The 19,883-nt window shown below is 41.0% G+C and overlaps 1 protein-coding gene across 5 annotated transcripts in view; it reads right to left on the reverse strand.

The window, feature by feature from the left end:
- Positions 1–19,883, reverse strand: part of AGAP1 (ArfGAP with GTPase domain, ankyrin repeat and PH domain 1) — a 280,099-nt gene that overhangs the window by 35,693 nt on the left and 224,523 nt on the right. For 3 of the 5 annotated variants that reach the window (XM_075180403.1, XM_075180402.1, XM_075180400.1), the window contains 2 exons: positions 8,500–8,661; positions 4,394–4,468 (listed from right to left, as the gene is read on the reverse strand). In XM_075180403.1, coding sequence (XP_075036504.1) covers positions 4,394–4,468; positions 8,500–8,661 — 237 coding nt within the window. The remainder of the gene's footprint in view (positions 1–4,393; positions 4,469–8,499; positions 8,662–19,883) is intronic. The other 2 variants (XM_075180404.1, XM_075180401.1) reach the window with 1 other exon arrangement.

Below are 19,883 nucleotides of genomic sequence, written 5' to 3' on the forward strand. Positions count from 1 at the left end.
CAGCAGAACATTGTCCAGAACATCACACTGCCTCCGTCACATTGTCATAGTGCATCCTGGTGCCATCCATCTCTTCCCCACATAAACGATGCACACGCACCCGGCCACCTTTCTTCATTGCTTCATGGTCCAGTTCTCACGTGGTCATTGTAGGCAATTTGGACGGTGGACAGGAGTGGGTATGGGCACTCTGACCGGTCTGTGGCTATGCAGCAAATTGTGATGCACTGTGTGTTCTTATCAAAGTCAGCAGTAACTTTTTCAGCAATTTGAGCTACAGCAGCTCCTCTCTGGGATTGGACCAGACAGACTAGCCTTCGCTCCCCACATGCATCAATCAGCCTTGGGTACATATGACCCTGTCGCCAGCTGTCCTTCCTTGGACCACTTTTGGCAGGTACTAACCACTGCATACTAGGAACACCCCACAAGGACAACAGTTTTGGAGATGCTCTGACCCAGTTGTCTAGCCATCACTATATGGCCCTTGTCAAAGTCACTCAGATCCTTACGCTGGCCCATTTTTCCTGCTTCCAACACATCAACTTCAAGAACAGACTGTTCACTTGCTGTCTAATATATTCCACCTCTTGACAGGTGCCATGGTAACGAGATAATCAATGTTATTCACCTCACTTGTCAGTGGTTTTAATGTTGTGACTGATATGTGTATAACATAAATAACTACACAAGTCAACAGATAGGTAGATATTGTATACATAGCTGTGTATATGTCTGAGCACAAAATGTATAGCACTGAGGGACAAGACAATCCACACAGCACACAAAATAAACAGTAAGGAAAAGAAAAAAGTCAATGGAGGTTATTTGAGACGTTCAAAACATCTGCAGTGCAAAATAAAAATCTGAAGCGGCTTTTTACTTCGAATTGAACAAGAGCACCAATAAGCAGCGGTTGAGGATGACGACAGCGTTTGTGGAAGAGCATATATTTACACACGTAGAGGGGAAGATTTGGGCCGAGTGAGCATTGGTGCCCATAGCAATACGAATTTAGGTCATCAAAAATCAGAAAGGTGTGGAGAGGGTGCAAAACAAAAAGGATTAGAGGTGCGTATCGAATGCTCCTTGCAAATGAAGCCTATGGGAGGAAACGTTTTAAAATATAAGAATGTCTATGCACACAATTTTGTTTAAAAAAAAAAAAAAAAAAAAAAAGGATTTAAGTGTTCATATGCACTTACACACTATAGAAGAGTATAGGAGCAAGGGAAATTTAGAGCCATGGGGGTATATTTACTAAACTGAAGGTTTGAAAGAGTGGAGATGTTGCCTATAGCAACCAATCAGATTCTAGTACATTCTACAAAATGACAGCTAGAATCTGATTGGTTGCTATAGGCATCTCCACTTTTCCAAACCCGCAGTTTAGTAAATAAACCCCATTGTCTTAGATGCTCCACAGTAATGCCTTCTTTGAAACACCACCCTCCATATTTGTGCTCTTAACACATTTTTGGAGGGGTCCTGAAAACATTGGTATGGAATATGGATCTCTACCTGGTAGGGCAGAAGAGTCTCGTGTACCTAGGTAGGATAACCTGGCAGGAGGGTAGATAACATCTCAGCTCTCCAGAAACATGACTTGCCTGTGCTCAATAATCCTTCACTAATACAATAGGTTTATTTTTTCATTTTGTTGATGCTAGATAGCTCCATGGTCACTCAAATAAAAAAAATGCATATTCCCCAAATTATAATTTGATGACCTACAAATCACTGATATTAATGTGCCTTATGATTTCAAACACTATTTAAAATGTGCAGTGCTAAGGATTAACCTTTTTGCAGGGTGAAGCAATATTGTTGTTTCCATAAAAATAAAGTCCTCATGATGATTGTAACGTGTTGTGAAAGGAGAGACATATGGAAACCCAAACAACATTTTTGGTACAAGTTGGCTGAATTGTCAAAACATACAAGGTTACAAATCCTGCTACAGTTATAGAATGTACAACCTGGAAACCAGATATCCAGAACTTTTCAAAAACAAAAAGATTTATATAAAAAAATAAAATACATTTATGGTCACTATTCAGTTCTTAAGTCACTGTGAGGAGCACTGCAAAACAATTTAATGAGGAGAGGAATGCTAGGATCAACGTGGGAAAATAAATTTAATTTGTAAATTATACTAATATATTTTATGCATTGTGATCCAAACTATGTAAAAAAATTTTTTTTTCTGGAAAACCTTGTCCCAAGCATTCCAAATAACATATCCTATGCCTGCATATCGAGTAACGACAAATTGTAGAGCCTGGGGCAAGAAGGGAAACAGATACCGTCTAGCAGTAAACTGTAACCAAATTAACCTAAATATTCATTATCCTGCACCCCCTTCAGCTTTGTGCCCTTGGTTATGGTCCTGCCTGGATATATCTTATTTCTATCAGAAGGATAATTTTTTTAATTTACAAAAATAGAGCTGTTCATGATAATCACGGGAACTCCATTTATTACAGATTTTGTCCACTTTTGTTATGTTTTCCTGTCCTTAGCAACCCTGGTCCTGTATAATCACTGCACACTTCCCCCAAGGAATTTGTAATAGATGGTACAGGTTAAACATAAAGTGGATTCCATGCTCTGACAATAAAACACAAGGGATTTGCAGTCTAATTAATATAAGGATCTAGTGGGTTACATTAGTGTGTGCATAGTAACACAATGACACAATGTTGTGAATGTCATAGCACTCATTGCACTGTCAAACAGATCTCACCCGTAGATAACACAGCTTGGGGGAATATAAGGAATGTGTCAGAAGCCATCTCCACATCATACCATACACAGGCAGGGAGAGTGTTAAAGTCATGAGGATGCAGAGCTGGAAATCTTAAATAAATAAAAATCCAATCTTTTATTAACCAAAAGCCAGCGTGATGCGTCCCCCAGCCGGGATCCAGCAAGTCAATTTGTGACCCCTGACCTCTCTGACCTTTAACAAAACAGCAGACTGCGCATGCAAATGGCGTCCGCCATAAGAGCAGTGGTGGGAAGGCGGGGGGGAGGGCGTGAAGGCTCGGGAACGAGAGAAAGACGCGGGAGAGTGGAGAAAGGAGTGGGGGGAAAAACAAAAAACAAATTAAAAAGCTGTTACTTAAATGTCACAGAACACAATTGTTTTTGGCTACAGATCATTACACCTGATACGAACACATTAAACAGACATTATATATATATATATATCCACATACACATAATAAATATATATATATATATATATATATATATATATATATATATATATATATTACACATACACACACGCATACATATATACAGTATTAGGTATTTATTTATACATACACGTACACACAAGCACATGCTTGCCCCAACTAAACCTAAAATACAGTAAACTTACTGACAAGATGACAGGGTGCCATAGGAAATTGCCCTCTCCAAAACTGATCTACAGAAGAACTATAAAAGCAGTGTGACTTTTTTCCTAGGATCCAGACTGTCTAGGAGTCAGTTTTGTGGTCCGTAGTTCGGTTTTGAAAGTAGTATGTATTTTTTTTCCACTAAAAACCTATACACATTAAGTTCATATATTAACATGTAGTTAACAAATAGAAAATTATGCAATTGTTTAAAAAGGTACTCACTAGCCCTTTTCAGTAATACGCTAAAATACACGTTTGTGTAGGTGGAACTTTCAACTTGTTAAACATGGGATCATAGCAACTCACTTTAAAAAAAAAAAAACGTCAATTTTTGGTTCTCAAACCGTAGATTAAGAATGACTCCGCTTAAATTGTAACCATAAACGTGCCAACCTGAATTTATAGAACCATTTCATTGATTCTAAATCATAATATATAATAAATATTATATATATATAATTATATATATATATATTTTTTTTTTATTTGTTTTCTCTCACAATTGCGGGTTGAACATTGTTCACATGTATGCCAAAATGCATGAATAACTAAACAGCATGCATTGTGCAGTACTCCATTCAAATGAAAGAATGGCAGAACGTACATTAACTCATGAAAAAAACCAGGATGCACGTTTTACTCTAATGTATGAACTGTTCAACAACTCAAATTGTATGTTCTATTTTACGTGTTTTATTTCAATGCACGTTTCATTAAGATTTTATGTATTAAAAAACAAATGAAAGGGAGGTTAAAAAGTAGAATGTCAGAACAAGCTGTAACTAGCTATATGTGGCCAATCCGTAACATACACACATGTATATTTTCCTGGAAATGGGATGAGAATAGCAGAAGAACAAGGACATAAACACAAACAGAAGAAGCAGTGCAATCAATGGGGAAGACATGCAAATAAAGTCGGGGGAGCGCATGCAGAGAGAGAGCAGGGTCAGAGGGGGGTCTCAGTGTGGGGCACGTGTTACCTTCTGTGTTGGCGTTGCCGCTGTAAACATTTCGCAGGCTGCCAACACGGTTTAGTTTCCATGCTTTGCGTTTAGCTGCATCCAGAGAGCAGAAGGGAAGGAGAAAAAGAAAATAAATGGGGAAAAAGAAAGGAGAGAAGGACAGAAAGACAGAGGGCCTTAGGGTAGGAAGGAGTACTGCAATAAGGATTTGTGCTTTTCACACACACAAAATGAGTGTTAAAAACTCACAACCCTCATATCTGAACTGGGAGATCTACAGGTCAATGATTATCTTGTACTTGTCAATAGTACACATACACACACATTAAAATAATTATTATTTCTATGTACAACATGAGTACATGTGCTGCTTTTGTGCTCTAAAGGCATGTGCACTGCTGTGGAAGAAAGATAAGCACACAGGTTCTACAGACAAGGCCCAGAGTACAATGCTGCAGGTGTGAGGCAGCAATGCACACTGTTTATCAGGTAGGTGTGTATACTGATTGAGATGTAATACAAGTACGCGCACTGCTCATGGAAAACAGATACACTCACTGACATTACAGAATGGAGCAAAGAAAAACACAAAACTGAGGTTTAGCCATTTGCACACCAAAGGCTGATAAACACCTATTAAACCTAAATAATACACCTGGATTAGTACTCTGTGTAGGGATGGGAAAGAGGGATGGGTATGAGGAAGGGGTGGGGGCGTGCACAAGGAATTCGAGGGGTGGAGGCGTGCACAAGGAATACGAGGGGTGGGGGCGTGCACAAGGAATACGACGGGTGAGGGCGTGCACAAGGAATACGACATGTGGGGGCGTGCACAAGGAATAAGAAGGATGGAGGGGTAATAACACGAGGACTAGGGTGGGGAGTCTAAATGAATGATGAGGCATGGAGGTAAAAGGGAGACTAGAGATGGGGAAAGGGAGGTAAAAGGGAGACTAGAGATGGGGAAAGGGAGGTAAAAGAGAGACTAGAGATGGGGAAAGGAAGGTAAAAGGGAGACTAGAGATGGGGAAAGGGAGGTAAAAGGGAGACTAGAGATGGGGAAAGGGAGGTAAAAGGGAGACTAGAGATGGGTAAAGGGAGGTAAAAGGGAGACTAGAGATGGGGAAAGGGAGGTAAAAGGGAGACTAGAGATGGGGAAAGGGAGGTAAAAGGGAGACTAGAGATGGGGAAAGGGAGGTAAAAGGGAGACTAGAGATGGGGAAAGGGAGGTAAAAGGGAGACTAGAGATGGGGAAAGGGAGGTAAAAGGGAGACTAGAGATGGGGAAAGGGAGGTAAAAGGGAGACTAGAGATGGGGAAAGGGAGACTAGAGATGGGGAAAGGGAGACTAGAGATGGGGAAAGGGAGACTAGAGATGGGGAAAGGGAGACTAGAGATGGGGAAAGGGAGACTAGAGATGGGGAAAGGGAGGTAAAAGGGAGACTAGAAATGGGGAAAGGGAGGTAAAAGGGAGACTAGGGATGGGGGGGGTAAAAGGAAGATGAAGGGAGAGTTGGATACAAGGAAGACAGGTCAGAGGGAGAAAAAGGGAAAAGAAAAAGTAACGAGATAAAAGTGGGGTAGACGAAGGTATAAGGAACACGATGCAAGAGATCAGAGCGAGAGCTGCCAAGAGGTCAGAGCGAGAGCTGCCAAGAGGTCAGAGCGAGAGCTGCCAAGAGGTCAGAGCGAGAGCTGTTAAGGCGGAAGGTACAAGGAAGATGAGGGAAGAGGTAAAAGTGAGACAAGGGAAAAGACACAGATAAAAATGAGAAAGACAAAGAGAAAGTTTTAAAATGAGATGAGGGGAGAGAGAGTGGTAAGGGGGAAACAAGGTTAAGGTAAAGGGGAGGTGAGAGAAAGGGAAAAGGAAACATGTCAGTAAATAATGTGCAACTATTGCATAACTACTGTTGAAGTGTAACACCACCCACATCTGAAAATTCAATTATGAGTGAAATATCACAAGTTAAACCTATGGTGTTTGATATTCCACGTGAGCCACTGGGTCCCCCTTGATGTCTAGCAGACACCAGGCGCTGCTCTTCTCGCTCCTGCTGGTTTGTTACCACCAAAGCTATGCCTTTATGAAGAAATACCCGGCTGCAGAAGCGAGGAGAGTGTTTCAGACACTGGGGGACTCGCAGTAAAAATTCGGTTTTGGGTGAAATTAGACTTTAAGGATAATCTCTTGAATTTACATATGTACAAGGTCCTATTGTAAATGGAAACAATGGACATTATTTTGCATCTAGCCATGAAGTTGAAAACTCTAAATAAGTGATGTCAGAGAAGATGGCAAAACACAGAGACAGAGACTAAGCATATGCGCGCAAAATGTAATTCCTGCTTTATGGCAAAGCACACCTTAAAGATGCTCACACTGTTCTGCACAAGACAGAAACACATAATATTCTCAGTATAATACAAATGCACCCTGATTGATCTTAAATAAAGACACACAATGTCCCATGCATAATAGACAGACACTCGGCTCTGTGTATAATACCGATAGACATGCTGGCTGGTGCACAATAGATGTAAGACCCCTTTGTGTATGATAGAGATACACTAGGGGAGTGCAACTACGTTAAAAAATTGTTGAAAAAGTAAGGATTTTAAAGAATCTTTCTGCTTTCATACAGATGCGGAGGTCATTGGTTCATTTATTTTGTTTATGCCACTTGTGTTAAATGTAAACCATTTTGGCCCTTTAAAAATGGAGTTGACACCCTTGAATTAGAGGCTCTGTATTCTGTAAAATGCAATTACATACTCAGCTATGGTACAGTTCATTGTGGCACCTCAGAACACAGAGAAATCAATGGGTATCACAATAGTATTCCAGTGATCTCCCCACTCAGTAATTAAATAGAAAAGTGTATTCCGTACAGGTGCATAGAATGACCACACAGGATGTCCAGGTGCAGAAAGCTGAGGACATGGGACTCTGCACATCCTATGGGCACAGAGGTCTGGTGAGGATCACATTTCAAAGGGTTAATTAGAAGGCTTTAAGTTTAATGAGCAACTGTGATCAATGAAGCACTGGATGGAGCCTCTGCAGATGCACTGTCCCAAACAGGAAGGATGCTAGGCAACATTTACATAGTGACCACTTCAGAGGTAAATTATGTATCTGTCCATTTATATATCTATAGAGAATGGACCTTCATTTCTGTATAAGACTGTTTAAGTGATATTTTTATGACCTGGGATTAATCATGTAATTAATTCTATTCTAAATCATCAGGCAAAGAAAGAACGTCTTGAGCAATTGAACACTGATATCTGGGTAGAACAATGGGCGTGAAATGTCTGTATTTGCAACCATCGACTGACCGCAGTAATAGGCAGTTATGTGATCTGGTCACTTGGCCTTCGCGCAGAGTGACTGCATCCAATGTGGTCACATTCATGCATGTTTAAAATGAAGACAAACGTTTATGGTCAACGCTCGGGCTGTAGGCAGTTTTAGTATAAAAATATAACTAGCAAATAGTTTAGTGAAAACTGTCTGGCATAGCCTTAAATGTCACTTTGGGATAACTCTGGCCTCACACATACATTCAAACGAAGGGCAACAATATCTGATATATTATATACTAATGCTACAAAGTAATACCCCTTGATATCGATACATTATAGAACCTGAAAACAAATAACTAGACCAAAAGGCAGCTGAGAGAAATGATTGGAGGAATGGTTGGAACCACATGAAACTGTAGAAAGAGGAGGCAGTGCATTCCTATATACTGTATGAGGAAATCAATGGACATCTGGCAGCGGTACAAGTGTAAAGAGATGTAGTTTGTGATAAGGGCAGAAAACAGGGATATTAGATAAAGGAATGGATAACAATGAACACACACAGTAAACTCTTCCAATCAGTGGTACAATAGTGATGGTGTTTGTACACTAGTGACTATTGTAGTGAGTTACAGGGGAGTTTTTGCACAGTATGATTACATGTGGAGTAGCTTTGCTGTACATATATTAGAAGTAACTGTGATCTCATTTACTGGTTTACAATCTTTACTATACTGTCTGTCAAACTTGGTGGAATGAGTGAAATAAATATACTGTTGATAGATAAGTGGAGCAGAGCAAGAAGTGGAGTCTGACCTTCAGCCGTGCTGGAGAGCCCATCGGCCTTGAAGTTGCTAGTGCTCTTCTTCCGGCGGTGCTTCTTTCGATTGGCGTGTGGGGATGGAGGAGGATCCAATTTGGGACTTGTGGTACTAGAGATGCTGGGACTGGAACACACAGAGTCACCGAGGCCAGTGTCTGTAATTTAAACACAAGCAGAGAATGCTCAAACACTGGCATTGTCAGCAGTGAAATGAAGCCCAATAGCATTATGAAGGTAAATGTAAGAAACAACCCAGGCAGCCTGAACCATATATCCCCAACAAGCTCCTGGCTCATAGAATGCTGGGAGTTATTCTACAACTGCAGGAATGTCACTGGTATGTATATAAAGGGGAAACAGAGCAAAGGCAGATTAAGCAGCATGGTATAGAGCAGTGAGAGACAACCCGATACACTTCAGGGGCCACATGGCCGTCTCTCTAAACTTTAAAAGGGCCACAGATTATCCTTAATCTCAGTAATAAGTTAAAACAATGTATTTAATCAAAGAAAAAGACAGCCATCTGTAATAAAGTATCAGAAGGCATTATAAACAAGTGTTACAAGTTATAACAAACAAATCTGACAATAATGCATGAAGGAGCTGGGGGTGCAGGTGAAGGCTCAGAGGGCCGCCTGTTGCTCATCGCTGGTATAGAAGAAAATATCTGAGCGGATACATGGTCCAGTTATTAAGGTTTGGGCTAAAAGAAGCCTAAACGTCCTCGGGTACACATAAAATAAACTATATATATATATCTTAGAAGGCATTTCACATACACATGCAATAAAAATAGTGCTGCATCAACAACAATCCCCCCTAAAACTAAATCTCTCTGTATCTGTCCAACTAGGCATCCAGAACCACTAGTCAGATACAGCCATATGTGTACAGCCATACATCCAACTTGCATATTGCAGCCTCAATCTTATTAGATCTCACAATAGAGATAAAAGAGATCTAAGGATTAGACTGATATTGCTGGAAAGAGTACACTGAATGTGTCTGACACACAACGGATGCAGAAGAATGGAACAGCTTGCTCATAAAACAATGAGAGACGAACAGAAAGAAACAAGAAGAAGCTGGCAGACATATAAAAGATGCGGAGAGGGAGGGGAGGTAAAGGAGAGACATGGTCCATCCAGACTGAGCCGCTTCAGTTTTTTATGGATATCATCTCACACTCTCCATCCTGTTTTATTGCCATTGTAAGAACACGTCCCACCCTTTCCCAAAATATACCCCTCTCCTGTGGGCAGCAGCTTCAAGATGCTCAGTGTTTGTGATGAGCAAGAATAAAATAACATTGTCATAAATTCAGTGCAGGGAACTGAACCCTCCAAGTGATCACTGCCGTCACTGGCCTGCGCTCAAGGACACACATAACTTACTGTACATTCGTTTAGCTTCAGCTCCAGTGGAATATGTGGCAACTTATCTCAGCTGACAGGATACCACATATCGTTCTGGCATCCCCTTATACTATATTCTGCATCACACCCAGCGCTGGCAAAATACCCCAATCATAAAACGCATCACAATTTAAAGGATTAGGTTACAGGCTTTAGAGTCTCCATTTTGTATGTTCTTTCAGCTACAGTAAATGCAACAAAAGATGTGTACTGGGAACTGGGAAAACAGAAAAACTTGATGCAAATAGAACCCTGGATTATAATAGAACCTAAAGCCCCAGTGCCATGAGGCAGCAATGCTAATAACTGCCCTTATGCTGCCCATTGTACAATATCAATATGCTGAAAACAAAAGGAGGTGTCCCCCAGAAACGAATGCAAAGACCACACTGCACTTTGGGGGAAATATGAGTGTGTCTTAGTGGTTCCCATTTTAAGATGCGTTTGGGTAGTGTCTGAGCGTACTGTATGCAATCTTCAACTCCAGCCTGGCCAGGATGTCCTCTGTTTTAAAGTGGGTGGGGAGACAACAGCCTGTAGCCAATCACATCATCCGTGTGCTTAGAGCAGTATTTCAGGAGATGAATGACCTCTCCACTCATGGGGTTACGTACGTTAGGGGGAATAGGGCTGCATGTGACAGGGATATTGTCGTGAGGTGAGGTGAGGAATGGAGGCAATCAGGAAGTCACAGAGAAAGCTAGATAGTGGAAGGAGCAGGATACTCCAAACAGCACAGAAAAGAGATGTGTGGCTTCAAATGCAGTAAAGATCATACTTGGCAACTCTCCGGGAATGTCCGGGAGACTCCCGAATTCCGGGTAGGTCTCCCGGACTGTCGGGAGAGCTAGCAGTTCTCCCGCATCTGTCCACTTTCTAGTGAAGTGGGCAGATTTTGAGCCTCCATGATGCGATTCTCCGGGTATCGCATCATTTTGACCCAACCCCCGTGGTAAAATGACGCGTTTGCGTTATTACATCATGGGGGAGGGGCAAAAATTATGTCATTCGCCGAGCCCCGCCCCCCTCCACCGAGCCTACCTGGACAGGTTGGCAACTATGAGTAAGATTGTGGTGTCAAACGCACCTCTATTCGAAATGACATTCATACAATCAACTTGTTAGCCACTAGCACTACACTGTGATCTGGTAAAAGTTTATGAAGATTCAAGACAACTGTACAATGAATGAAATCATATCTCAGTCCTAAGTACAAGACGTCCCTATCTAACTTCTTGTTGGAGTACAGATCATAACATTTTCCAGCCAAGAGCAGATAAGAACGGTGATAATTATAGGTTTTTTTAAATTAAGATGCTGAATTCTCCTTCAATAACCTAAATGATCTAGGGAAGGTTAGTCCTAAATCTTGCAGACATTGTGGGCTCCATGCGTAAGCAAAACCCATGAGAACTTAATGTATCAGAATAAAAAACAATTGCTTTGCAAAGGCCTTGGAAATATCTCTATAGTCAGTGTTCAGTACGTTAATTTGGCTGTAATTATCAGGCTAATATGGGGCATGATAAGGCTTTGAATGATAGATATGGCTATCCATCCAATAGACAAAGACTGGCAGAGGGGCTAAGGGCTATCCAGAATCTGAGGCAGCAGGTACACTAACCAAGGACCACAGTTTTCATCACAGCTAGTAGCAGATTCACCCCAGATAGTTTTCAGGTATAGGTCACCAGGACATTCTCTTAGCCCTGTACTCTAATTCTTTGTTCAGCAGTCCTTCCCAGATGAGTCTTCCCCTGTACAACAAACAGCCCTCCAAACAACTTTCCAATCCTTATGGTGTTCCAACTGCTTCTTCATTAGAATTTTTCAATCCATTTTACTTTTTTGTACCCTGTTTTCCTATTTACTTGCTTGGAAACACATATATAAATAAATACACGTTATTAAACAGATACTCAATTGTAAAATACAAACAAGGTACATGTGTTAACAAGATACATTTCACTTCCACAGACCTGTGTTAGCCATAATAAGGTATGTATTTTTAAACAGCTTACTTAATGTTTCCTGTGCATGCCTATTTCTAAATCATATGTGAGCAATGATGTTCTGTGATACTGCAAATAATCAAGAGAGAATGGAGACAACAACATAAAGCAAATCTCCCGGCGTTTAAAGTTTTTGAACATATTACAAAAAATACAAATGTCTGTAACAATATTCAGAATAAAGCTGTCAATACAATAAATCAAATAAAACTAAACATACAGTAAAAAGGTACAAAAAAAAATTATTACTACCAGCCTCTCAGATGAATGTCTTCTCTGTGTTTCTCCACTCTTGTTTGCACAAAATGTTATTCATACACTTTACTATGTTTCCGAGTGTTCATAGGCTTACGATTTTCTATGATGTCATTGTCTAACGTTCCAATCACCTTCCGATCCTGCAGTGTGTATGCACTCACCATCTCCATAGAGTTTACAAGCCAGCGCCGCTTTAAATTTTAGCTGTCAACTCGCTGATTTCCGGCGAGTTGAAAAAAATGGACTTTCAAACATTTACCCCATGGTCTTTTCAGCTGATGCCGGCAATGAACATGTCCTGGTGACTAAATGTAGAGAGTGCTGTAGAGGGAATATTTATGTCCGTCCGTTCTGAGACTGAATATTTTGTTTCAGAGTCACAGAAGCTAACTAAATTCATTATGACATGTAGATAGCTATAACAAGCGGTCAGTCACTGTGACAGGAATGAATGAGTGAATGCATATTGTGTGGTCATTCTCTAAACGACTATAGGACCAGATGAAGAGCACAGATCTAAAGGTAAATCATGTGTAGTGTGTATGCATGAATTTCCCGAGTGATCGGATCTTCAGTCCCAGGTACAATAGTTGTAGATAACACGTCAGTCAGAAAATACTCCAGTGTATACCTAGCCTTAGTAGAACTCGCAGGAGAGAGGGATCAGAAATACCTTATCCAGAGGCCTTTTTTGTTACCTGTATTGGGTTGTCCTACAGCAGGGCAGCAGTGATCCAGCACAGGTATAAGTCACAAGAAGCACAGGTTTTGCAGCTTTCTACAGAAGGGCCCATGTACTGTTCTAACAACAACAAAGGTCTACTTTGGCCAGGCAGACATGCCCCCGACCCAATGTGTAATACAACTGCAATGTTTCCTTTTGAATGGTCGAGAGCATTCAGTATCAGGGCTTGACTTTACTAAAAGGCTATTTGATGGAAAAGGGGGACTCAAGAATCATCTCACAGTTTTATGGTCTTTCACTCTACATGGTGTGAGAAAACTCGGGGGTTTGTGTCTGCTCTCTATCATATTCCTGGTCATCAAATCATACCGACATATCTTATGAAATCCAGTGGCTCATGACCACCATCTCGCCTCAAACAGGTGTTATCTATGTTATCAATCTCACCATTACACCTCAAATATCTTATGTATGTACATATAAAATTGTCTTTCCAACAGAATTATCCATATTTTTATCACAAGTTCAAAACAATAACTAAACAAGTATTGCTGGTATGAAAGATGCTTGTCCGGGTGCATAAACAGCCTCTACGACCAAACTCATTATGGATGAGTCTATCACACCAAGAAGCTGTAACATGCCAGCAGGTTTGAGATGATATATTTCCAGACTAGAAGACACAAAATAGAAACAAAATCACCAAAACCAGTTGAACACCTATGTTTTAGTTCTCCAAAGAACCAGCTAGTGACTGACCCTACAGGGTTCCTTGGCATCAAGAACCTTCATCTGGGTATGGCCTACAACACTGAGACGCCCATGGTCTTTGGTGAAATATTTTGTGCGATCGTGATTCAGTATATATATGTATTTTTCTCCATTGTATGCTAATGCCACTTTTTTTAATATTTTTAATGAATAGTTGTGAATACCACCCAGTGTGGATTGATCCTTGCTCTTCATATACAAGTTCTTTTTTGTTTCTAATCTCTTGCTTCTTTTAGTATTTACCTAGTGAGTCTTTGCTTTCTGCTTTTGCACCTCATTCGCTCTGTATATATTTTTAGAGATTGTTCTAGTCAATGTACATTTATTTCTCACCAAGACCAAATGCTTCAGTGTCCGTTCCTCTCTTTTATTGGTATTGGATAAAATAAATAATCTTTGACAAAGTCTCCGGCACTTGTAGAAGCCTGCCAGAGGCTAGACTGGTTTCACTGGAGGTGATCAGAGGACAGAGTGCTTATTGTCATCTACTGACCTCTGTTCCACGATGCACAAGAGACCCCCCCCATGACTACACAGAGGGTGCAGGTGCTCTGGTAGAGAAGGGGTTATTGCACCTAGGAATCATTTCAATGCCTGGAGTTGGCTGAGAGCTTCACTGTTCTCCTGACAAATCATACAAGACAGCTAATTTTACAAGTCAGGTAGCAGGATACCACACAGCCGGCAAAAAGCGGGAAGAAGCTGACATTAGCCTCTCAGACTCCTGCCTCCTCCTCCAGATATTCCCCCCAAACCTCACTCTTGCATTCTTTCCTTTACCAGCACCTCCTGTTTTGTGGTCCTTCAGATAAAGTAATTTATCTAATTAGGAAACGTTCAGAGCAGCTTTCAAAGGCGGGAGCCACAGGGAAACACAGACTGCTTAAAAAATAAGATCCTTTTACTCTGCCCCCCATGCATGCCGTTAATTGAATGCGAGGAAGGGGGAAGTGAGCATTGAAATCAGAAAAAAAATGAAGACCCAATGTGTGTTATTTTGTCTTGGACAAAAAGAAGGGACAATAAGCAGTATATTCACTAGCAAAGGAGAACATTTAAATCCCAAAGATAGAGAAGAAGAAGAAACAAGAGAAAAACTTGTCTCTCAGGCCCCGCTGATATCACACACACATTAACACAGCGCTTTGAAATTCGGAACCTTTTAATGAAAGGGAAGAGGGAAAGTTTAAATTAAAAGGATATTACTTGTTTGATGTAAATCATAAAAAAATAGGAAATATAAAAAAAAAGACATAGAAGGTACAGAACAACGAGTGTTGATCTGCTGGAAAGTGTGTGTGTGTGTAGGGGGGAGTGGGGGATTTGAGATGCTGAATTTACTGTCTGGAGAAGGGGTGTATGTGTGTGGGAGGGGGCACGTTAGCAAAAGTTTTATTACAAGGGAAAATCATAAGCATTTATCATTTTTCTCGCATTGCCAAGTACCTTATTATTCCTCATTTCCTTTTTGTCATGTTCTTGATGAGTTTTTTACGCTGGTGCCGTTAACTCCTTGCTACTTTAGCATAAAATGCAAGCAGCAGTCAGGTTAATTTTGGTGGATTAGGAAGGTTTAGACAACCCATGGCTCTCTTGTAGTAGAACTACAAGTTTCAGCATGGCTTGCCAGGCCCATGGCTGGCAAGGAACGCTAAGACTTGAAGTTCCATGACAATAGAGGACCCACAGGTTGCCAGCCTTTGTTTCAGAAAGCAAGGATTGCTGGAATTTTAGTTCCACAACAACTACAGAGTCACCAGTCCCCTAGCTCTGCTCCAAATGGGCAGGTTGAATACAGCGTGCTGTGATGTGTCTCGGGAACAGTCCATGGAGACATATCGCCACAATGTTGTATTTCTAAAATCTCCGCTCATTTTCCCTCGTGTCCCATAGAGATGCAAGGAGAAAATGAGCTTTGATTCCTTACTGTATTGGTCGGCGGCACCTCACGGCCAACTGAATCTGCCTCAAAGAGTAGGGTTTAGCGAAAACTATACTGAAACTGTTTGGGGTCTACAGCTCGTCAGTTTGCTATTTCCAAGTACAGGCAGGAGTCTTTGCAGCCTAGTGGTTCTTATATGGCGGGTCATGACCCAAAAATACATCCCTGCACTTTTTGCAAATTTTGCACTTCCAAAATATAAATGTAACAGATATATTTTAATAAAAAAGTAAAATAACTAACCAAGTAGTTAAAAGTAAATAAAAATAAATACACTACCAATTCAAAAGTGAACTGATTTTTTTAATGGGTTCTCACTGGAAAAGGCTAAAGATCCCTCAAATAGCCCCAAACTATGATACAGCTTCTGTCAGCCTTGCACTTAGATCACCAGGAAAGTTCCATCCCAATTATTACTATAACAGGATTTCACCGTTCTGAATGGGTTAAAAGCAACCAAAATCTGTGCCTGAACAGGTGTGTCACGAAAGGCTTGCAATCTAGTGTATTAAAGATATCAAGGTCACACATGCTGTATTAAACACTAGTATGTAAGCTCCCTGTACATAGCCCCCCTCCCAGTTCCCTTAGCACACTGCTGTGGAATTAACAGGAGAGAAGAAGGTTACTGTTCCCTTTTAAAGGTTCCTGATGGAGATGAATAAAAACACACAGCCGTTTTCCAGGCTCTCTGCAGACTGTATTGTTCCTCTGTGACAATGCTCACAAATAGCGTCTCTCACAGGAGACATCTTCAAACCCTCCCCCCTCCCTCAATGCACGGCTGTCTTTTTTTGGCTGCACGGATCCTTGTTATTATTTCTTGCGCCTCTGAAGACGTTTCTCTTCTCTTTCTCCCTCTGTTCCATTTCCCCCGTCACAAGATTGTCACTTGGAGGAATCTTTCCCTTTCTAGTGCCTTTCTCTTGGAAGAAGCTTAAAGCCTTGTCCCCGACTGTCACTTCAATGGGGTTATGGCCACGTTCCTACCTCTGCTGTCTGCATTACCTGAATGCCTGAGAAAATCTTTCCACCGGAACCAGAGAATTTGCGCAAATTACAACCAAAAGTCGCTTACATTAATAACCTCATTGCCAAAGGTTTAAAGGGAATTGTGCAGGAAGGGGGTGAATTGTACATACATAACATAAAGATATAATCCATCTTTTCTCAAAACCGTTTTTTTTGTTAGATTTTTTTGCTGAATGCTACTTGCAAGGGAATAGATTTAATCTATTTAATAGAATACTTCAATAATATGGACACCTATGAGCTAGGAGTGGTTACCCCAGCGGCTGTGAGTGGTCATATCGGCTTTATGGACCGATGGAAGGGAACATGTTGTAAAGAGACTGCTTACTTTTATTAAAAGAGCTTGCAATAGGCTGCAAAGAGTACGGCAGGCAAACGGCCGTGCTGTTCTAGGTATATTAATGAAGTCACTGTATGAATCTAAGGTAGTACGTGTTGTGGTGTCATGCAGAAATTGGAGACTATGCATATATATTTTTTAAATAAATATATTTTTTAAAATTTATACAACACATACATGAAAAATACTATCTGAAATAATTCTACTATTCTAAGACCTAAAACCTAATTACCCAATAGAGATGTGTTGCGATACGATAATACAAAAACAGTGAAAAATAACTGTATGAGCAATAAGTTCTCAGGAGTTGGTGTAGCACTGGCTGCTCAGACGTTAGTAATTGTCACGTTGGGTGCTTACGAACGCTCGTGACACCACAAGGTAATCATTCCAGGGTCCTATAGGAAGCCAACTTACTTATGCTGGATTAAGTCGATCCAGAGATATAGAATGGTACCCACATCCAGTCGGTTGGGCCCATCCTGTCCTCAAAGGAGGTATTCAATCATAAGCAGAGTCAAGAGTCCTATACAATAGATCGCGCAGCATATCTCGATCTAGCCCATCTGGACCAGACCATAAAATATTTAAGTGTAGGGTTACGGGATTGTTAAGTAAATCTCTCATCTCCCACAGCCTCATTCACCAAGGCAATCCAATTATTAAAGAAAGGCCCCTCTCTCACCATCCACGTTCTGGCAATGACTACCTTGGGCAATGCAAAGAGGTTCATAACATATTGGGGGTTACACTCTTGCTAAATAAGAGATTGAGTCAAAATCCAAACATACATGTCTTATGATACAATAGAGGGTCAGTTATACTGATAATTTTAATGCCAACCACCACCTCTGACCAAAAGCACCTGACCATAGGGTAGCTCCAGAACAGGTGCAAGAAGGTGGCAGAAGAGTCTTCACATTTAGGGCAAACAGAGTCAGCCCAGGAACCCATCCGGTAGAGCCTATGAGGGAAGAATTATACTCTATGCAAAATATAAAGTTGAACCTGCCTGTATTAATGCATAGGGTGACCTCCCAGGCACTACCCAACATAGAATTCCAGTCCTCATCATACAGAGATCCCAAATCTACTTCCACCCAACTGGCAATCGCCCCAGATCATCAGCAGTCAGAAGGGGGAGGACATTAGCGTAGAGCACCGAAACAGTCTTGACGGAACCCATACTTGTATTAGAAGAAGCTTAAGGGGGGCTGGGCTGAACTTGACAGTAAGGTCCCCAAACTGGGAGACTAATGCGCGTCGCAACTGAAGGTAGTTATGGAATAAATAGTTCGGAAGAGGGAAGTCTATTTGTAGGTGTGCAAAAGATTTTAAGGTAATCATTCTACATAGGAGACTCCGGATCTCCAATGCCTCCTGCATCATGTTCCATATTGTCAATGCCTGTCTAAACAAGGGAGGAGCAGTTCTAGAAACCCAGGTACCCATGAGGGTCTGTATACGAGGGCAGGAGGACCCCACCCGCGTCAGAAGGAAACACCTCAAATTAGCCGTCGGGAACCACTAGTCCATTCCCCCCAATGTGCTAGTTACATGGCAACATAATAGGCCATTAATTTTGAAAGGGCTAAGCCACCCAAAGCATGTGCTCTATATAGGGTAGTTAACTTAATTTGTGTCCATCTGTTTCCTTAGACCAGAGAGGATAAATATCTTGGTAAATAGTCATTCAGGGAAGTATAAAGAAGCATGGTAAATTTACCCGTCCTGACATGGACGGAGGAAGTTTTTTCCATGTCGAGACTTTGGCTTGAAGATAACTGATCACTGAGTCAATTTTGAGTGGTAAGTAATCACTAACTGAGTTTGTCACTGAAATTCCTAAATATTTCAACTTAAGCATTCAATGCAAGGATGAGAAGTAGCTTCAACTGGGGGCAACCCCCAAATGATAGGAAATATACTTGACTTTGACCAGTTAATCTGAAGGCTAGAGAGGGACTATATGTTTTTGGTAAAATATGATATCAGAGTTGCTTCAGGGGCAGAAGCAGTATGGAGTTGGCGAGTAGGACACCACATGTTGTACAGACTGAGCAACACACACTGCGCATTGTGCAGATGACGTGCTATCGGTGCAGCATTAGACATAGACCAAGTGTCACGGAGCGCAGAACATTCCCAAAGAATGGAGACTATACACACACATTACCACCGTCTTTAATACAAAATCATTAAACTGGCACTGTGTTTCTATATAGCAGTGATTATTGTTAGGTCCAATCCTGGTAAATGAAGAAATACATTATTGTAAGCTGTGAATTTCCCTCCTGATAGTACAATGAGTCTCTAGTGTAAGACATCATTCCACCACCGGCTCCAAAAGCAGACACGATTACCATTACCAAACTGCTTTAAAAACTTGAGGTATTCAGGTTGGACATCGTTAACCCTTACGTGCTATGTATGATAAGTGGTGACACTTCGGCATTACTCTTGTACTGGCTATTGATCAGTTGTACTGCAGCTACAGTCACAAATAAGAATAGAAATGTATGCTATACCTGTGCATCGTCGTCTCCTACACAGCCTGCTACTAATACATACGTTTATACATATCTTGGTAGCAGAGAAGCCACATTTAACCCATCAAATAGATAGCTAGGAAGCCCCAGTTGCAGGATTAGTGGCTATCGTCTTATATTGGCAGCATAACCAAAATAAATAAACTAAAATAAAGCAAACTGAGAATGATTTCTATTGACAAAAACGTATAACAGTGACTAGTTAAATAATCCATTAACAGTTAGTGAGAGTACACAGTAGTATATATAATGCTGGGTGTGCACGAAGTTATAATTACCAGCCACAAGTTAATATAATGAGTGGTGGGACTTGGCAACCGACTCATTTCTAGTAAGGTAAATATAATCTGTGACTGAAATATGCCCTTTACAC

Source organism: Mixophyes fleayi, chromosome 7 (genome assembly GCF_038048845.1).
Source record: "Mixophyes fleayi isolate aMixFle1 chromosome 7, aMixFle1.hap1, whole genome shotgun sequence".
NCBI classification, from domain to species: Eukaryota; Metazoa; Chordata; class Amphibia; order Anura; family Limnodynastidae; genus Mixophyes; species Mixophyes fleayi.